General features: G+C 33.5%; 2 protein-coding genes across 4 annotated transcripts; both read left to right on the top strand.

Annotated features, from left to right (window-relative positions):
• Positions 1 to 8383: 8383 nt before the first annotated feature.
• On the top strand, positions 8384 to 16497 carry LOC113719529 (probable aspartyl aminopeptidase). 3 transcript variants are annotated; one of them, XR_011825376.1, is made up of 12 exons: positions 8384 to 8539; positions 8743 to 8878; positions 10511 to 10589; positions 10707 to 10909; positions 11020 to 11089; positions 12302 to 12424; positions 12581 to 12736; positions 13400 to 13573; positions 14377 to 14451; positions 14534 to 14674; positions 15136 to 15416; positions 16277 to 16497. XR_011825376.1 is itself a non-coding variant. In XM_027244748.2 (11 exons), the coding sequence occupies exons 1-11, from the start codon at positions 8470 to 8472 to the stop codon at positions 15355 to 15357; spliced, it is 1449 nt and encodes a 482-aa protein (XP_027100549.2). In that variant the 5' UTR covers positions 8384 to 8469; the 3' UTR covers positions 15358 to 15544. The 3 variants fall into 3 exon arrangements, 1 of the variants encoding a protein (XP_027100549.2); XR_011825375.1 differs by having other exon boundaries at positions 16272 to 16497; XM_027244748.2 differs by lacking the exon at positions 16277 to 16497 and having other exon boundaries at positions 15136 to 15544.
• Positions 16498 to 17764: 1267 nt separating this feature from the next.
• On the top strand, positions 17765 to 18544 carry LOC113718391 (uncharacterized). The gene is made up of 3 exons (XM_072072103.1): positions 17765 to 17953; positions 18053 to 18265; positions 18380 to 18544. Exons 1-3 carry the CDS (start codon positions 17765 to 17767, stop codon positions 18542 to 18544), a joined length of 567 nt encoding a protein of 188 aa, XP_071928204.1.
• Positions 18545 to 18883: the final 339 nt, after the last annotated feature.

Here is an 18883-nt window from a genome sequence, read left to right as displayed (position 1 = left end):
GAAAAAACTCAAGAACAATATAAAACTTTAAAATGATTTGATGGCCAATAGTGCACAGTTACCCTAAATTACGTGGAGATTATTTGACTACTTACTATAATTTTTTTAGTTTTGCTTTATTCACATTTTGGGTTTGATCAATTTTTAGTTCAGATACATTTCCAAATGAATACTCATTAATGGTTTGGTAACTTTTTCAAATTCATCTCTTTCTTCCATGCCTTTGGGCCAAGAATGAGGGGAAGACAACTAATCACAAGCAAGAAGCCGAAAAGAGAAGAATCAAATTATAAAGCAGCTTTGGATAGACAATCCGAACTTGTTCGATTAGTAGGAACGAGACAGTTTATGGGCTGCTCTTGATTTGATTAAGATATGAAACCGGAAAACGAAATGAGAGAGGAATATGACATCGAATTGGTTCCAAAAGTTTATGCTTTAACAACCTAATAATTATTATTCTTGAGCTGTTTAACCAAACCAGATAGACCGGATTGGTTTAACCGAGACTTGGTTATTAAACCAGTTTATTCTCTTTGGCCACCGGAACGAGGTTCTGTCTTATTCTACGCCCTCGGGCTACGAGATATAAAGGAGCCTCCTATCAATTTTTTGTGGAAAATGTTGCACTTTCACATGAAAATACCAGCGGCCGTTTAAATTGAATTCTATGTGCCCTTTGTTTCTTTGTACGGTTTGTCCCCACCATTAAAAACTGTGACATGGTGTGTTTGGATAGATAAAAAAAAATTAGAATATAATAGATTTTTTTTTATACATTATCAATATATATTTTTCTTTACGTTAGCAAGTTTAGATCATGCCATATAACATTAATTCAAATTTAAAATTTTAAACCATGCATATGTAACATACATTCATAACTATTAGTGTTAAAAATCACTATACTGTTAGCGTATAAAAGTTTATAATAATGCTTAAATACTTTTTCTTATGTGACGTGCGTGCGATGAATGGATGCTTATGTACATAAAAATATAATTTAAAACGTGTTTATGATACAAGTAAAATCATTTCTGTAAAACTTATATATCCAAAAAATTCTATTTTTTGTTTACACGACTCTGCCTCATAACAAGTGACAAGTTCAATATATTTGGGATCAGTTTGGTGGAATTTGCTGCATGAAACATGAATTGGATTATAAACTTATTGCTACACTTAGTGGATAAGTAACTCAATACATTTGGGGTCATTGTTTTGGATTAGCAGTATGATATATTTACATATATTTATAAATATATACATACATATAGATATTCGACATATTTATGCTACTTTTTCCGTCGTATCGAAAGTGTCATACTTTTCATTTTGAAATGTTTCAAAATATTTGTCATTTTGAAAAAGTCAAAATATTTTTTAGTCTCTATTTCCAAAATAGTCTCTCCCTTTAATCATTATATGTTATTATTCAAATTCAAAATTTGAATTTGTGAGGGTAAAATTGAAAAGAAAAGTATAAACATTACAATCAAATCATTATTTTTAAAAAATTGAATTTCCAAAACATGAGAAAATAATTGGGATAATGGGAGTATAAATTAAGCTCCAAAGATCGTTATTAAATAATTTATGCGAAGATCATTCGATTGGTTAAATTTGGTTTGGATGATCTATAGTTTTGTCTCGCTTCCAAATTTTGTCAAATTTGTTATTCTTTTCTTGACCCCTATTCCTTCTTTCATATTTTTAAGAAAAACCCTATACTCAACGATATACAACTTGTGACTTATCACTTATACGACAAAAAATAAATTAAAAAATAGCTCAAGTCCTAACATTTAAGAGCTTCTATATTCATATCTATCGCTTAATCGCATCCTTTGATCTGAAATTGTAGTTCCCACTATCAGATTTGGGCCAATAGTTGTCCGAAGTCCGTAGTCAAAGTTCCAACGCACGCGGTTTTGATTGTGCTCTTTTCGGGGGACCAAAGGGGAATTAGCAGAAACAAAATTAAAAACCGTTTGCTGGCTGCCTCCGTTGGCGTTGACCCCAAACTTCTGGACGCGGCGAAGGAAGTTGCAAGAAAATGTTTCCTTTGTTTGGATATGGAAAAAATTCAAAGCAAAATCAGTAGGAATATAATATAATATAAATACAAATATAAAATTATATACAAATATATCTATCTATCCTTAATATAATATAATAAAATTAACGAATACAAAAATTTCAAATAGGTCTTAGATTAAAAAAAATATTGTAAACAACCATAATATTGCAACAATGGTGATATTGTTATACTACTAACCCAAAGAAAAAGGGGTAAGTACTGATGTAATGGCAGATTGCAATTGACAATTATGGCTGGTTTCTGGTCAACCTCGGGACTTTTGGGCGAAGAGTGGCCAAAACAACAAAACTTTGGCAGGTATAAGTTTGAATGTAAATTCTTTGACAATCCAATTCTGCCAAACAAGTGTGCTTGTACTTGCTTTCTTTAATTAAAATGTGGTGGAGATATTAGCACTCCAATTATTTTTTTTGGGTAAAGATCAACTGCTAATTAGATCTTCCATTGTTTAAATGGAAAAATACCTTCAATTGATCAAGAGACAAACAAGATACGGAAGAATTACAACAACAACAATAAAATAAGAGAAAACATTAGATAAAATGTCAAAGTATCTTGCTTCAATTCATTCTTAGGCAATGTCACAGAGTAACAAAACCAAAATTCCAAGAAGAGATAACTTCTCTCTATAGCTCCTCTTCTTCAACTTCTCTCAACTATTTCTTTTCTCTAAATCTCTTCCTCTTCGAGAGGATGGTCTCTCTCTCATAGGTTATGTTTTTGTTATTTTCTTAATAAAGTCTTCCCTAAATTTTTTTAGTGGGAGATCTCTATTTCTCCTAGGTTTTCTAGTGAGAATTTTTGTTCTCTTACGAGTTCCTAGTGAGATTTTGTGTTATATTTCTTTGTTTTGTTGTTTAAATTTGCATTTGCTTCAAATCTGGTTGTCAGATTTGAATTTATTTCAGATTTGGGTCTATGTCGACAGATTTCATTATCTTTATTGGACCTTACAACTGTTGATTAGCAGATTTAACGATTGCAACATGCACAGAGTGGGTTGCAGCGATTTATTCTATGAGAAGATGATTTTAAAATTGATGATACTTTTTAGATATATTCTTAATTTCTCAAGTCTTTTGCATCTGTTAAATTGCAGATCTACAATTTTATTGCATGTTTTATCTGCCATTAGAGCAACAATGTATATCAATCGTACTGGACGATTTCCAACAATCAGTTGATGAAATATGTTTTGTTATCAAAAAAAAAATTCCAAGAAGAGATTAATTCCCAAAGAATTTCTTTTAATTGTTTTTTTTTGACACAATCAACACTTGTACGGAAAGAAAATGTCAAGCTAAAGACTACCTATGGTCCTCTCTCGTAGTTCACTTTTCACATCAGCACTCTTGCTCCATTCTTCCCTTTTATTTTATTTTATTCTATGTTTTGCAGTCTTCATTAGCTCAATATTTGTAGAGATTTTTGGTGTCCATTTCTCCTCACTCTCAGACATTTAATAGTTGGTTTGAGTTCCTTTTATTTCCTTTCATTGCTTATAGACAATTTGGTGACCAAGATTTCCCATTCCACAATATCCATCAGATGTGCTCCTATACTTGTGGTTTGAGTGACAATATCATATGTGCTCCACGGTAGCGGACCAAGGATTATCAGCCCAAATCAGCTTTTCTCGAGGCTATTGTTCTTAGTAGCTTCCTAGAAGAATCCCTCAACAATGATAGTGTAACATATTCAAATCGATAAAAGAAGTACATAAGCTACTTACTGACTGAGCAAACGTTTGCTCACTCCATTATAAACCCTTTTGCAGTAAATGATTTCTCAGAAGAGGATTTTGATCAAACTTGAGAGCAGTAGCAGCTATGGAGCACTTTAGGTGAACTTAGATGACATTGTGTATATTTTTGGTCCATTGATTAAAGTCACGTGACAGCTGTAGGATATGATGTATTCAAGATTAAGTATAGATGAATATTTGGGATTGTGGATACCTCGGCTACTCGGATGAAGAAACATCTCGATCAACTTGGCTTGGTGGATACCTCGGCCTTCTTGCCCTTTCATGAGAATTTTTCTTGGCTTTATTATCTATTCGAGGTGATGGAGACCTCGGCTACTTGATACGACATGACCGGTGACTGATAAAATTGATGTGATGGAGACCTCGGCTACTTGATAGGATATGACCGGTGATTGATAGGATTGATGTGATAGTTAATCACCCTACAACTCAATCCTACACTTGACATCGCCACCCTACATTGTCCTAGAACGTCAGATTGTCAATAGACCTCCTCATTATCTCATTGATCTTTCTTGGTATCAATACCAATTCGTTGCTCATTTAAGGGGTATGCAAAAAGACTCATCCCAAGTGATTCCCGAACAACTTTTAACTTTAACATAGAAGTGAGATCGAAGGATTTAACCCCAGCCGCTTCTCATTTTGTGGGTGAGCTCTTCTATCTTCGACGTCGTCTTGTGGACCCTAACCTAGTCAGGGACTACTCCCTCCGTCCCATTTATTTAGTCATATTTGGGGAATTCAACTTTTTAAAAATAGTGATTTGATTGTGATGTTTGTACTTCTCTTTTCAATTTTACCCCCACAAATTCAAAATTTAAATTTGAATGGTAACATGCATTTAATTAAAAAGAAGGGTTATATTAGAAAGAGAGACGAAAAGGTGTTTCGACTTTTTTAACTTGACAATTGTTTTGGGACATCACAAAATGAAAAGTATGATATTTTTAATAGGACGGAGGGAGTATTATGGTTGTGCTAACTAATGATTATTTATGCTCGTGGAAGAAGCTGGTTTGATGTTTTAATTATTTTTAGTTATTTAAAAAAAAAATTTAGTAGCCTTTGTTTCCTTGTGATTGTACCATGAGGCCCGGCATTAATACTGAATTTTCTATGTAGAAGACAGTTTGGGCCGTCTACACAACAATACAATGTTGGGAATGGCAGTTGGCATAGGATGTTCTTTTTCAGAAGCAGAGACTATTCAGTGTGTTTTTTTGGGATTCAAAAAAGTAAAGGAAGTCCAAATAATCAAGAATTTTTTGTGAGAAAAAGTTTGGATGGGTTCTTTTTTCTCACAAAAAAAAAAAATAGTAAAATACCCATGTTATGGTACAAGTGGACTCGGGTTTAAGAATTTGTATAGTAAGGAATAAAACACGTTTATATAAAATCTTGGTTCATAATCCTCCGTGTATATTCCCTTGTTTAGTCATGAAGATGTTAGCTCATATTTCACAATTATTATTCATCCTGTGAAGAATTGTAACTTTTTAAGAAGATTACTTTTTTCTTTTTATTTAATTTTTTTTGTTTGAGATAAAGACTCATTGGTTTTCTGTCATCAAGATATTGGGCAGTACTAATTTTTATTGGAAGACTGTGCTACAACCTTAAGCAGGAAACCATCTAAGGATATAATTTTTTCGATGTGTAAGCATATATTTAAATGTAATTAGGACTAACTTTCTTTGGATTTCTTGATTTTCTTAATTGGTACTCAAGCTTGACATTATGAAAATATAATTCCTATGCTTCCTTTAACTTTATTATACTGCAACCTTGCAAGTACAAGATAAGAAAAAAAAAAAAAGTAAGAAAACTAACATCACAACCAAAATACTCTCACTAGAGTTTTAAGAAGTTGGGTTACCAAGAACGGCACAACATTGCAAAACAACATGATAATATATTGCTATATGAGCAGATTTTTTTATAGGCGGTTAGTATATAATTTTTCGGCCAAAATACATTTTACCCCTGTGATTTAGCACTTTTTTACATAACCCTCTTATAGTTTTAAAAACTATACATAACCCTCTCATAATTTGGATTAAAGTGTCAAAATGACGGAATTTACATTTCATAATGGAATCAACTAAAATGTCAAAAGCATCCCTATGTAAAGTTGAAAATTATTTATTAACCACGGGAGGTTATGAATATATTTTAAAAATCATAAGGGAGTTATATAGTAAAATACTAAATCATAAGGGGGTTATATGATAAAACATAAAACTATATGGAGTTAGAGTGTCATGCATATTATATTTATATATTTTGATTATTTCAGTCATTTTAGTTTTTAAACAAGAGTAATTTCGACATTTTCATGGGTTCCGCTACAAATGATCATTTCCGTCATTTTAATATTTTAATCCAAATTATAAGAAGGTTATATATAGTTTTTAAAAGCATATGGGAGTTATGTCATAAATCGCTAAATCATAGGGGAGTAAAGTGTATTTTACCCTAATTTTTTTTTTTCACTAACAGGTTCAGATTATGTTACATAATAATATGAATTCAAATTTAAAATTCAAATCATACACGTGTGGTATACATGTAAAACTGTTAGCGTAAAAAAATTACTCTACTGTCAATGTATAAAAAAATTAGTCCTTACTCTGGTGCGAGATATCTTTACGAGAAATTACGGGTGCGAGACAAAAGGTTTAAAGAAAAGACATGGAGAACAAAGAATATGACAAATATCTTATCTTATGATGAGATATATTCATCAATTATTAGGGGCATGAGATTTGTCAGCCTGTGGACAAAGAATAAAACGAGACATATGTCTTACTTTTTTCAAATTATAGTGTAAAGCATAATCGTAATTATTAATGTATTCTTCTTTTGAAGAAAAAAAAAGGTACACGATGACTCTGTGAGTATATTTGGATGCTTCGCCACATAGAATAGACCCAATTCCCGTTCTTTTCCGGTGCATTAGCTTTATATCTCAGCTCGAGATAGGTTAGTTTTCTGTGTTTGAATTCTGTGTTCGAATCTCCATTGATGCCGATGTAAGAACTATATTGATGAACGATGTGTAAGGATCCATGTAAACGATTTATAGTTTCAAAGTTGTGATCAGAATCAAATTCAACCAAACTTCTATTTTATAAAAGAGAAAAAAGATAGATTAGATTTTATAAAATAGAAAAAGATAGATTAGTCTTAGTGAGTGGTTGGCTCCATCTGTTATCTCCTGCAACATGCTGGTGTCGTCTCCGTATTATTTTACCTTGCTCCATCTATGTCTCCTTCTACAACATGATACATTTTTTTTTTAAAATTTAAGGAATGCTAAGGTAAAGTTTGAAGATAAATTTTGTGCTCCAGAGAAATGTAGCACGGTTCCATTGAACAAAGTATTGAATCGCTTGTATTGAGACATAGTGACAACCAAGCAGACGTCAAAAAGGAAAAAGAAAGAAAGGAAGAAACAAAATAAATGGGGTTAACTATGAAATGCACCCTTCAACTACCACTGATTTAGTTACTTCTAAACATTTGTTTATGGCATTTTGTTCAACACAGTTGAAAATCAATGAATTGTTATTTTTTTTTGGATAAAATCGATGAATTGTTCTTCCTATTTTGTAATGAAAATAACTTAATACTTAGGAAAAATTATACTTTACCCCCCGTGATTTAATGATTTTTTATATGATTTCTCTATAGTTTCAAAAAACGATACATAATTCTGTCATAGTTTAGACTAAAGTGTCAATGTGACGGAAATAATCTTTTGTAACGGAAATAGATAAGGGGAATATTTTTTCTCCCAACCTTTAATATGGCGAGGGTGAAAGAGAGAGATGGAAGACAGATTAATCCAAACATCCACACATATCACAAAAGACTTTTTTTTTTTTTTAATATTTCTCTCCTCTCTTCACATGCATAGTGAACACACCTATTATGAGCAATTTATGGATAATTTGGATTTATTTGTTAGTAAGCAGCCCAAAATGTTGCGTCTAGTCATGAAAGAATGCGACTTAAGTTGAATCAAAAGTTTTTTCTTTTCCCTAGTTGAATTGGTACGAAGTATCTAAAACTTCTAAATGCCCAAAACTCGATTCATAAAATGGCCAAATTACAAAAGATTAAAAGACAAGTATGAAATCCATAATTGCAAGAGGAGTGGGTTTGGGTGAGCGTTGGATTGTTAAAAGATAGGACAATAAAGTGAGGATGGGAGTGGATTTTCCAACCTCATTGTTGTTCCTATACATTAAGGATGTTATCAATTTTTTGTTGAAAAAAAACATGTTTAAAATTTTTTGGACTTTTTGGCCCTAAAATTCTATTGGTATTTTTAACCAATTTGAGTAATTTGCTAAAAATAGAAAATATGAGGTAGGTAAATGCTACCATTTATAGTTTAAAGTGCAATTTACAAATCAGTGATAGTTTAGAGGTGAAAATTGCAATTAACTATATACCTTGAGGTTAATCAGTAAATATTAATAGTACTAATTTCTATTCCCACACTCAGGTATTTATTAGTGGGTGAACAAAGGAATTACCTCTATTCCCACACTCAAGGTACACTCCAAAAACAGAGCAGAGAGAAGGCTCAATGGCAAATTCGGTGGCAGCCGATCTTGTTGATTTCTTGAACGCTTCACCAACAGCTTTTCACGCAGTTGGTAAATAATCTTCACCCTCTCTGAAAATTAAAAGTGAAAACGAGAATAATAGGAAGTTAGATTAAATTGTCATTTTTTGTACTGATTGCTAAAGTTTTTCAAGATTGGGTTTCTGAATGAAGTTTGAATTTTTTATTACTTAATTTTTCGTTTTTAGGATGTTTCCTTGATGGGTTTTTGTGGATTTTTGGTTTTGTTGTTAGAGGAAGCAAAGAGGAGACTGAAGAGTGCAGGTTATGAGCAAATACTGGAGAGGGAGGACTGGAAATTGAAAGCTGGAAAGAAATATTACTTCACTAGGAATTATTCAACAATTGTTGCTTTTGCTATTGGTAAAAAGTATGCTTTTTCTTCTTGTCTTGAATTATTCATTTCTTTTGAAGATATATGATTCTATTGATGTATACATGGTTGTGTTTCAATCAAGATTACTCTCTTTTCTGGGCTCTTTAATTTGCCATTTGGTAAACTAGATGTTGAAACCACGTCAGGAAAAGAAAATTGATCTTTTTGTCTGCCTTGAAGGAGGGGAAATATAATTACAGATAGAAAATAACTGGAATAAGAAATCCAATGGGAGATAAAATTGAGCATTGTTATTAATTCTATGTCTGTAATTAACACATGTATCTATGCATATTAAATTTGAATGTGGGAATAAACCTTAAATAAAAGTGAGAACAGTAAGGTGGAGTCTAATGGAAGTTTCACTATACACAACAATGTTCCTAAGGCCATACAGTACGTCAAATTTTAAATTTGAATTAACCAAAAGAAGTAAAAAAGCCAAGTAAGGGGTAAATCACATAGTCGGTCTTCAAGAAATCATCATCAATCAAGCCAAGCTTTTTTTTGAAATGGCCAAAAGCTGTAATATAAGTTTTTCTTTTCTCTTTTCTTGGTTTGATGTATGAATTATATAGTTGATTTAAGCCAGACACAAATTCCTGTCTTCGAGCATGGCTTATTGTGTGCATGTTGCTAGTCATACTATTTCGGCTGTTCTAAAGTTTTCACCTTACCAATGGACATCTTTGTCAAGGTGGTTCTCAATTGCTTTGAGTTCATTTTAAATTGAAAATTGCTGTTTGGTAGTTTTTACTCCTCGTTTACATTACTAGGAAAATGCAAATGTTTGCACTGATGAATTATCAGGAGTAGGTTATGTTTACTCAAATGAATAAGTTCATAAATTACCTGTTTGCCATGCTAAGACCACAATGCTTGAATGTAAATTTATGCTGCAATATGCATGCTTGGGTTTGTTGGCTGTTGGATAGGATATTATTTGAAATATAATTTGGAATAATTACTGTAGCACATTTGGTGATGTTATGTATGTGAGATAAAAAGGTGATTGAGAAGATAAAAAATTGATTGGAAATTGTGTTCATGATGCAAGCAAAATAATATTTAGAATAATTTTGCTATCCAAACACATTCGTAGTGATGCAGTCAACAAAGAGTTGCAAGAAATCTGAGATTAAAGCTTCTAATATCTCCCTCAAGCTTCAGCTAGGTACAAGAATAGTGTCTTTTGTTATGTTCATCATAGTTTTAAAGTTTCTATCATTTAGGCCTTAAGGGGTATTTTGGTCTTTTAGTTGCTGAAAATTTCCAGAATTGTGTCTTCAAGTCTTTATTGACTCTTTAGGATGTTGGGTTGAGTCTCTATTATGTTAGGGAAAGAAGTTAAGCGTCATTGTTAAAAGGTAAGTTCCTAAACATTCTAGACTTCTACAGCGTCATGGATTTGGGTTGTACATGAACTTTGTAGCTTCTTCTAAACCGTACTAGTTGTTTGAACAGTTGGACTAGATATACTTTCTATGTATTAGTCGGGGCTGGTGCCTAACAGTGATTACATTTGTTTCTGAATCTATTTAAAGGGTGGTTGAACTAAACTTAGCCGATGACAAGGTACATTTGGGACTTCAAGTGAGTTGTGTTTAACTTGCTGCAATTTTGTAGATACGTTGCTGGTAATGGATTTCAGATTGTTGGTGCTCATACTGACAGTCCGTGTCTGAAACTAAAGCCTGTTTCAAAGGTTATCATTTTTTTTGTTTGTTGATTTACACATGTATTTAATTGCCCCATGAATTGAGTTGAAATCTAGAATTAGATTTTTGAGTTTAACCCTTAGTCTGGGTTGTGATGGCTTTAGGTGTCCAAAGGTGGGTATTTGGAAGTTGGTGTACAAACATATGGAGGTGGTTTGTGGCACACATGGTTTGATCGTGATTTAACTGTTGCCGGCAGGATGATTATAAGAGAGCAGAAAGAGGGTTCTGAGTCTTATTCACATAAGCTTGTTAAAATTGGGGAGCCTATAATGCGAATTCCTACTCTGGCAATTCACTTGGATAGGTACCTTTAGTATAATGCAATTCTCAATATCAGCTAGATATTCTCAGCTTCTTCTTGGTGCTCTTGGAATACTTTCGTACTCTCTCTTTTTTTTTTTTTTTTTGGGGCAGGGAGGTCAATGATGGATTTAAGGTGAACAAACATGTTCATCTTGTTCCAGTATTGGCTACATTGATCAAGGTATGTATTTGACTTACAAGCAAATATATTTTTCCATGCATCAATAATCTTGTAAATTTCAATCATTTGTATCTCAAGTGCCCTTGGCTATTGGCAACGAAGTTGGCCAAGGTAATAATACATTATTTTAATATTAAAGCTGGAATACTCATTCAAGCTTTTGGCTTGTAAAACATCGATAGAAGCTTTTAACATTAACACCTGTAACTCGGGAAACTATCATGGTGGACAGTTTCTAGTGTCACTTGAGAAACTAAAACAGGCTGATGCTAATGTCCATCAATAGGTTTGAGACCCTTTTTATGTGCATAAACAGACCAACCGCCCCGCTCCCCCGGCCCGCCCACCCGCCCGCCCGCTCCCAAACCCAAAAATAAACTCAGTAACAGGGGCATGCACATGCACTCTATGCATGTTCATCATTAATAGTTATATGCTCTGATAATCAGCTGCAACAGTTCAGAAAGTTGAGCCACCAAAAAGGGGTTCCTAATCCATTTCCTCCTTATCTGCTTGCAGTAAACATGTTTCACTTGCTACATTATAATGGCCTCTGTGTTCTCAAGGCAACAAAATTGCATAACATAGTGGCAAGATCAATTAAAATAACAACAGGAACTATGTTTTTACGATTACTGTTGTGCAGTTCACTGTTGCAGCATTTTTTTAGTTTTATCAGGATTTTCTTGGTATCCCATTTTCTAGTTATTCAGGATCCCAATGTTCTTATTTTGTCTAGTGTCTAGGAGAAATAGAATCTTTATCTTGAGTAGGAATTCCAGTCTATTATTAGAATACAGAATATTTTTGTGAAGTTTGTATCATTAATCTCGGTTCATTATTTGTACAAATTGCTTCTTCTCTGAGTTCTTCACATAAAGCTGTCAGTTTTGTCCCAAATGATCCATTCATTGGCTTTCGCCTTAAATATCAGATTTTTTGTTAAGCAAATGACTATACCACCTATGTGAATCTTCTTCTTGCATCACATAATATCATGTGTATGCTAGAAAAGAGCAATATTAGATGTCCAGACAGCATATTTTTTGTGTTGCATCATTAATTAGTCATATTGGTTTTCAAGTTCATACATCTTTGTTTTCTTCCATTTAGCTGTGGCATTAATAATATGGGGCTATGAAGACACCTATGAAAAATAAATGAACGTGCTCCTGATTTCAAATTATCATCCAATCTTTTTTATTATTGCAGGCAGAACTGAATAAAGTGGCTGCGGAGAATGGTTTTGTCGATGGTGGAATTACAACTGATGCAAAGAAGTCCACTGGAAGGACATCTAGTGGTCACCAAAAGCACCATTCTGTTCTTCTGCAGGTGAGCCACATCACATCCAACTTTCCTTTCGTTCGTTTTTTTCCCACTTGCAAATCTGGTTTGTAGCTTTTGTTTGCAATTTTTTAATTACTGAAAGCTTTTTACTCTTTTATTCTCCAATTTATATTCCTTGTTTCTTTTGCCATTGTTGCTTAGCTTCTCGCAAATGAAGTTGGGTGTGAGCCAGATGATATATGTGATTTCGAGCTGCAAGCATGTGATACTCAACCAAGCATTATTGCGGGGGCTATGAAGGAGTTTGTTTTTTCTGGAAGACTAGATAATCTCTGCATGTCATTCTGCTCTTTAAAGGTATGATGGTTTTTTGATGTTATCTTAAAAGAGATAGTTAGCTTCGAGGACCCTTGGGATACATGAATACTTCCAAAGGAGCCTACATTGGCATCTGAAATACGTTCAGCTTTTAATGCCTGTTGCTCTCATCACTCTTTTGGCTGATATCTCACAGAAAGTGGTTTTATTCATATCAAATGATTCTACCAATTTTTCTTCATCTGAGATGGGGAAAAAGTTGAATTCAGAATTTCTTCTGTTCACTAGTCTTGCTAGAATATTTTAGTACGTCAAACTATAAAAAATGTTGAAGTTTTTATAACTTAAAAAAAGGGATGCTTGGAAGTTCGGCTTTGATTTTTCTTATATTATTGATTTGTTGAACTTATTCACTGTGAAAGCAATATTTGTTTGCATATCCATATTTTGGGCACAAGTTTTCAAATGTTGCATGTCATTTGACATACAGTTTCAGAACAAAAGAAACTCCATGCAACACTATGCGTGGGTGGTGCTTCAAAAAAAAATCTAGTTTCTGAATTATAGTGTCACTCAAAGTCATTAGGTTCTTTTCATTAATAGCATGGATATATAAATATATGGAGATGTAAGATGAGTACTTTTTGACCTTTTTAATTACGTAGGCTTTCTCCTATCTTGTCCTTTGACATCAAATTTCAGGCACTGGTTGATGCTACATCTTCTGAAAGTTCTCTTGACAATGAGACTGGTGTAAGAATGGTGGCCCTATTTGATCATGAGGAGGTTGGGTCAGACTCAGCACAAGGAGCTGGATCTCCTGTTATGTTTGATGCTTTATCACGAATTACTGGTACTTTCAGCTCAGATTTGAAGGTAAAATGAGTTCATATCCTTTTGGTTCGTCTTCTGGTTTTACTCTGAATTTGGAGCATTCTTCAATTCCATGTCAGCTTTGGTTCATGATTCAGAAGCCTTCTAGTTATGATTTCGATGTCATCACCATGCTGATACACAGAATAGTTTCCAAGTTGCAGCATAATGTATTTGCAATTTTTGCTGTTTCAAATAGTCGTCTCTTTTTTTTTGTGTACTTATATTTGTTTTCAGTAGTCTATATTTCTGTCTTTTCTCATAGAATTTTGGTGTGAAAAAATAGAAAAAGGATATTCACTTTTCAAGCTGTGAGCATATCTTAAGGACAAATATTTCCATTTTTGTTTGAATTTTCAACCAGGAGAATGACCAAATTACTTTTTCTCGTTATGAATTTTCTTGTAGCTTGGTCTTTCCACTTGAAATTCTTCTGCCATTTCTCTACATCCACTGCTGCTTAAAAAGGGTTGGAGGCACAACACAAAATTGTCAAAAGATGAACTAATTCATTGGTAATTCATGTGTTTGTGCCCTCATCTTAGCTGAGGCTATGTGGTAAATCAAGTTTTTCCAGCAAGAATCTGTTTACTGGGAAATTCTAAAATGCTAACTCTAGCTGCTAATTGTTGTAGCTACAGCATAGATGTTTGACTTGTTTGCTCTCTTCCTTTGATGTTGTGAAAGTTGCATGCCTTCATTACCTTTTATTTATTGTAAAAATTGCTTGAAGAAGGTTTTTTTTTTTTTTTTTTTTCTGTATCGCTGACTTTTTCATATTTTGCAACAACATGACTGCAATTCAGTTAGTAACAAAAGCAATCCAGAGGAGTTTCTTGGTGTCTGCTGACATGGCACATGCTCTGCATCCTAATTATATGGTATGCTTGCTTCTGTAGTCCTGGTTAAATTCCATTATCTAGGTAGTTGTTGCCCTTTTATGTGACTAGTTTCTTTTTTCAGGATAAGCATGAAGAAAACCACCAGCCTAAATTGCACGGTGGCCTTGTCATCAAGCATAATGCAAATCAACGTTATGCAACAAATGCAGTCACTTCTTTTATATTCAGGGAAATAGCAGCCAGGCACAAACTACCTATTCAGGTAATCATACAAATGCTTGTCAGTGGTTCAGCAGATGAAGTAGCAGTAGGGATCACTTTAAGAAGTCATCCAATTTATGAAAGCCTATTTTTAAGTTTGTATTATGCACATGAACTTTGAGAAAACTAACATTTCTGAAAGATCATGTTAGTAGAAGCTGCTAGGTAGTTATGGAAAGAACCTTAATTGAATCTTCAGATTGAGTTACCAAGCAATAAGGGCATCCTAATGGACATGAGAAGATATATAGGCAACCCAATTTCTACAATTTAAAGTATTAAGTGGATATATGGCAAGCTGTTTCGCTATTGAACATGATTTTTTGATCTCAAGTATGTAGTTACAACTCTAGTAACAAATTTCAATGTGAAAATATTGAGCATTGCTACTAGGTGGCATCTGAAACAAGTAGTCTGATTATATTGCCATAATTATAAGTTTCTAAAAAACATTCAATGCAGGATTTCGTGGTTCGCAACGATATGCCTTGTGGTTCAACCATTGGTCCCATTTTGGCTAGTGGATTGGGGATTCGAACGGTTGATGTTGGAGCACCTCAACTTTCAATGCACAGCATAAGGGAAATGTGTGCGGTTGATGACGTGAGACATTCATACGAGCACTTCAAGTCCTTCTTTGAAGAATTCTCATATCTTGACACAAAAATTACCGTGGATGCTTAAAAATCACAGCTTGGCCCTCTTGTTCAAGACATGTTAGCTTTGGGTGGACGTCTGTTATGGTAAAATATTTTGATCTAGTTAAACCTTTGCCCCAGGGGGGTTTTTTGAGGGCCTGAAAGTTATGGCTGTATGAATGACTTGCAAAACCATCTGATTGAAATTAGTATCTAAAGTCCTTTGAGAAACATCCCATTGATTCATAGCATCTCTAACCTTTTAAGACACTGATTATGCTGAATTTCCATGCTTTACGTTTTCTTGCATTAATATGTTCCAGAGCGTGTGATGGTTCGAAGTTGGTATATGAATTCATTGCCCTGGTAGTTAGTAAGTTCTTTTGTTGATGTAATCCGATTTGGATCGTGAAATGCATGGTGTAGTTTTACGTGCAACCGCACCAGACCTTGCCCCGCATCCAGGTGATCATTGATCAGGAAAACCCAAGTAGTCACCTCCTTTATTTTGCTCTTCAACTGGAATACATTCAATCCATACCCATATATTTCACCAAAGATATCCTTAAATATTTCTTCCATGGCTGCTGAACAATTTTCTGATTATCACTGCAGTTTTCATGGCAGGAAATTTCGCATCCTTCCAATTTGGATAAATCTGCATAGATAGTGAAATCCTACATAAAACATTTTGGCAATAGGATTTCTCTTTTTCTTTGGAAGTAAAACACTCTCATTCTCGGGCAAGGCTTTCATTGCATGTACTACAAGCATAATTAGTGTAAAGAGTAAAAAATTTATACCTGAGGTTGATGAAAACTTCTTTGCAATTTGAATTTGTTCAGACGGATGCACAATTAGAGACGGCTTCTAAACCTTGATTAATGCACTTTTTGAAGCATTCTTTCTCCCACACAACTCTTCCTGGCTGATCTTTACATTCAAGATAACATTTTACAGTGCAGATAATCCTTGAAGATGATGTTTGAGGCTCTGCTGAAACTATTAAGTACTGCTGCAAGCAATGTGAAAGTTGCTACAAGTTTCATAGCATTCTTGTTTGGCCATGGTTTCTCTCGTTTTTTTGTCTCTAATTGTATTGTGAGATGGTATCATGGTGTATGATCTCTTATATGTATTTCCGTTTATCAAGAAAGCAATAAATGAGATAGTTTATGACTTTAAATGTGATAGTATTTGTTTTTTTTAAAAAAAAAAAAACCAACAAAAACCAAACCCTTTAACCAACTCCCTCTAGAGAAGTTGGCCGCCACATTATTTGTGGGTAGGAAGTCAAGAGTTTAAATCTTGTCTCCCATCAATGTGTCTTTATATGATGATTGTTCTAAATTCATACGGGTGTGTGGTGCATCCGTCTGGTCTGATGGTGGTTCAGTCCCCATCAGGTTCTTTCGACTCAGCTGATAGTAGGTTCGATTAGATTAGATGTGTCGTCACGCGAAAAAAAAAAAAAATCAAACCCGGTAAACATTTAGACTAATTTTACAGATTTTACAATCTTAACTCTTTTATTTGTTAATTTAAAGAAATAAGTTGATAACCAAGACAAAGCAATGATTTATTTTCCAAGAACATTTTCTTAAATATTATTTAGAGCGATACAGGATACTTAATGGAATGATTGTGATTGTTACTTTTTTCTTATAGGTTTGTAACCTTTAATTATTTGGCAACGTTTGAGTTTAAGAAGTTCTTAAAAGCCTAAACTAAGGGGAAAAAGAAAGTGTCCACATAGGCACCAATAGGAAAAAAAAAATTTTAGAAAAAAACTTTTTTTTCTAAAAAAGTTTCCTAATGGTGTATTGGTGCCTATGTGCACACTTTCTTTTTTTTTTTTAGAAAAAGTTTTTTAGGGAAAAAAAAAAAATTTTTTAGAAAAAAAATACCACAAGTAGACGTGGACGAAATTGGTCCCAACAAGGACTTCTTATATTAAAGATTCCTAATTAGATCAAGCTTGATTACTAAGGTCCTAACAATGGTTTCTTTTACCTTTTTTTTTTTGGAGGATGCCTAAAAACGAATCAGTCCAACACCATGCAAGGTAAGCTTGCCATACTCAGTAACCGAATTATTATTCTAAAAAAAAAAGAGTGCAATTATAGTATTATTTCCTTTTGAGAATGAAATTTTACATAGTGGAAACAAATTAGCAATTTCTATATTACACTCAAAAATCAGTTTTGGTAATACGTAAAATTCCAATTATTTTATACTTTGGACACAAGTCAATAATTGTAAACAAATAGAAAGACTTCCAATTTCTTCTTAACTTCCCAAAAACTTATGGCATATACCAGTTATAAAAGAACAGAAAATTTTCTACTTCTTCTCTTACACTTTCATTGAACTCAAGGTTCTGAGAACTGACAATTAGTTAGTTTGTGATTATTTCTTTTCGTTCTGCAAAATTTTTGAAAAGGGTCGTCATCATGCCACCACCTCATGGAGCTCAACCACTATGGATGAAAAATTTGCTTCAAGCAAATTTCTATGGAGACAATGATACTTGTGACATAGAAGGCCATCGTTGGAAAACAGTTTTTTGCAAAAGCTGTATGGATGGACCGATTTGCGGAAAATGTTGCAGAGATTTGCATGAAAATCATGATGTTTTGCAAGTATGTTTCGTCCTTATTTCAACATATTGATTGTTTTGAAGATATGTACTTCACCATCTTTCAGGTTTGAGTAATCTTTTACCTATCATCATGTTGCAGGTTTACAAAGCATCTAAACAGGTAGCAGTGCCAAAAGATGATATAATGGAAGATATGGATACTGATGGCATACAGCCCTTCATAGTTAACTCCAGGCCAATTTTCTTTTTGCATGCAAAAGCAAACAAGGCGGTGCAGAATGGCCAAAAGTGTGAGATATGTGAAGGACATATCATGGATCCAGCATACAAGTTTTGTTCAATCGCCTGCAAAGTAAGAAAATCTTTGTTTTTTTTTTTTGAGATTATGTTGTAGGAATTGTGTTTTTTTTTTTACACGTTTTAGGAATGTTAAAATTGATTACAGAATAATTTTGTTCCTCTGCAGGTTGAGTCCGTAGGAGGAATCTTTCTCAATGGTGAAGTTGATCCGCCACCGCCAAACAATGGCCTAGAGGTCAAGGATAACACCCAAGAAGTCCGGAAAACCCACCTTCCTATAAGAAGGCATAGAAGAAAAGCAGTACCGCCTCATAGATCACGTCTCAAATAATTGAGGACTAGTTTGCAGTTGTGATATTTAAGTTTTTTTTTTCTTTTATTACTATATAAGTTAGTTAATCTTATATATACTAATAATATATACACTATCATGGTTGCTTGCATGATGGCACACGTAAAATTTAAGTTTCGATTTTAAATTTTACACGTGTGTCATGTATCTAACAAATAGTGTATATATTAATAATATATAAGGGATTAATTCTTAATTATATATTTAGACGAATTATTGGTACTTTCAGCTTGGATTTGATGTGAAATTGTGCACGTTTTCTTTTGTTTTTAACTCTGAATTTGGAACATTCTCTACTTTGTGCTTTAGCTTATGGTT

This window comes from Coffea arabica, chromosome 11e (genome assembly GCF_036785885.1).
Source record: "Coffea arabica cultivar ET-39 chromosome 11e, Coffea Arabica ET-39 HiFi, whole genome shotgun sequence".
NCBI lineage: Eukaryota > Viridiplantae > Streptophyta > Magnoliopsida > Gentianales > Rubiaceae > Coffea > Coffea arabica.
This window is presented reverse-complemented; position numbering and strand designations above follow the sequence as displayed.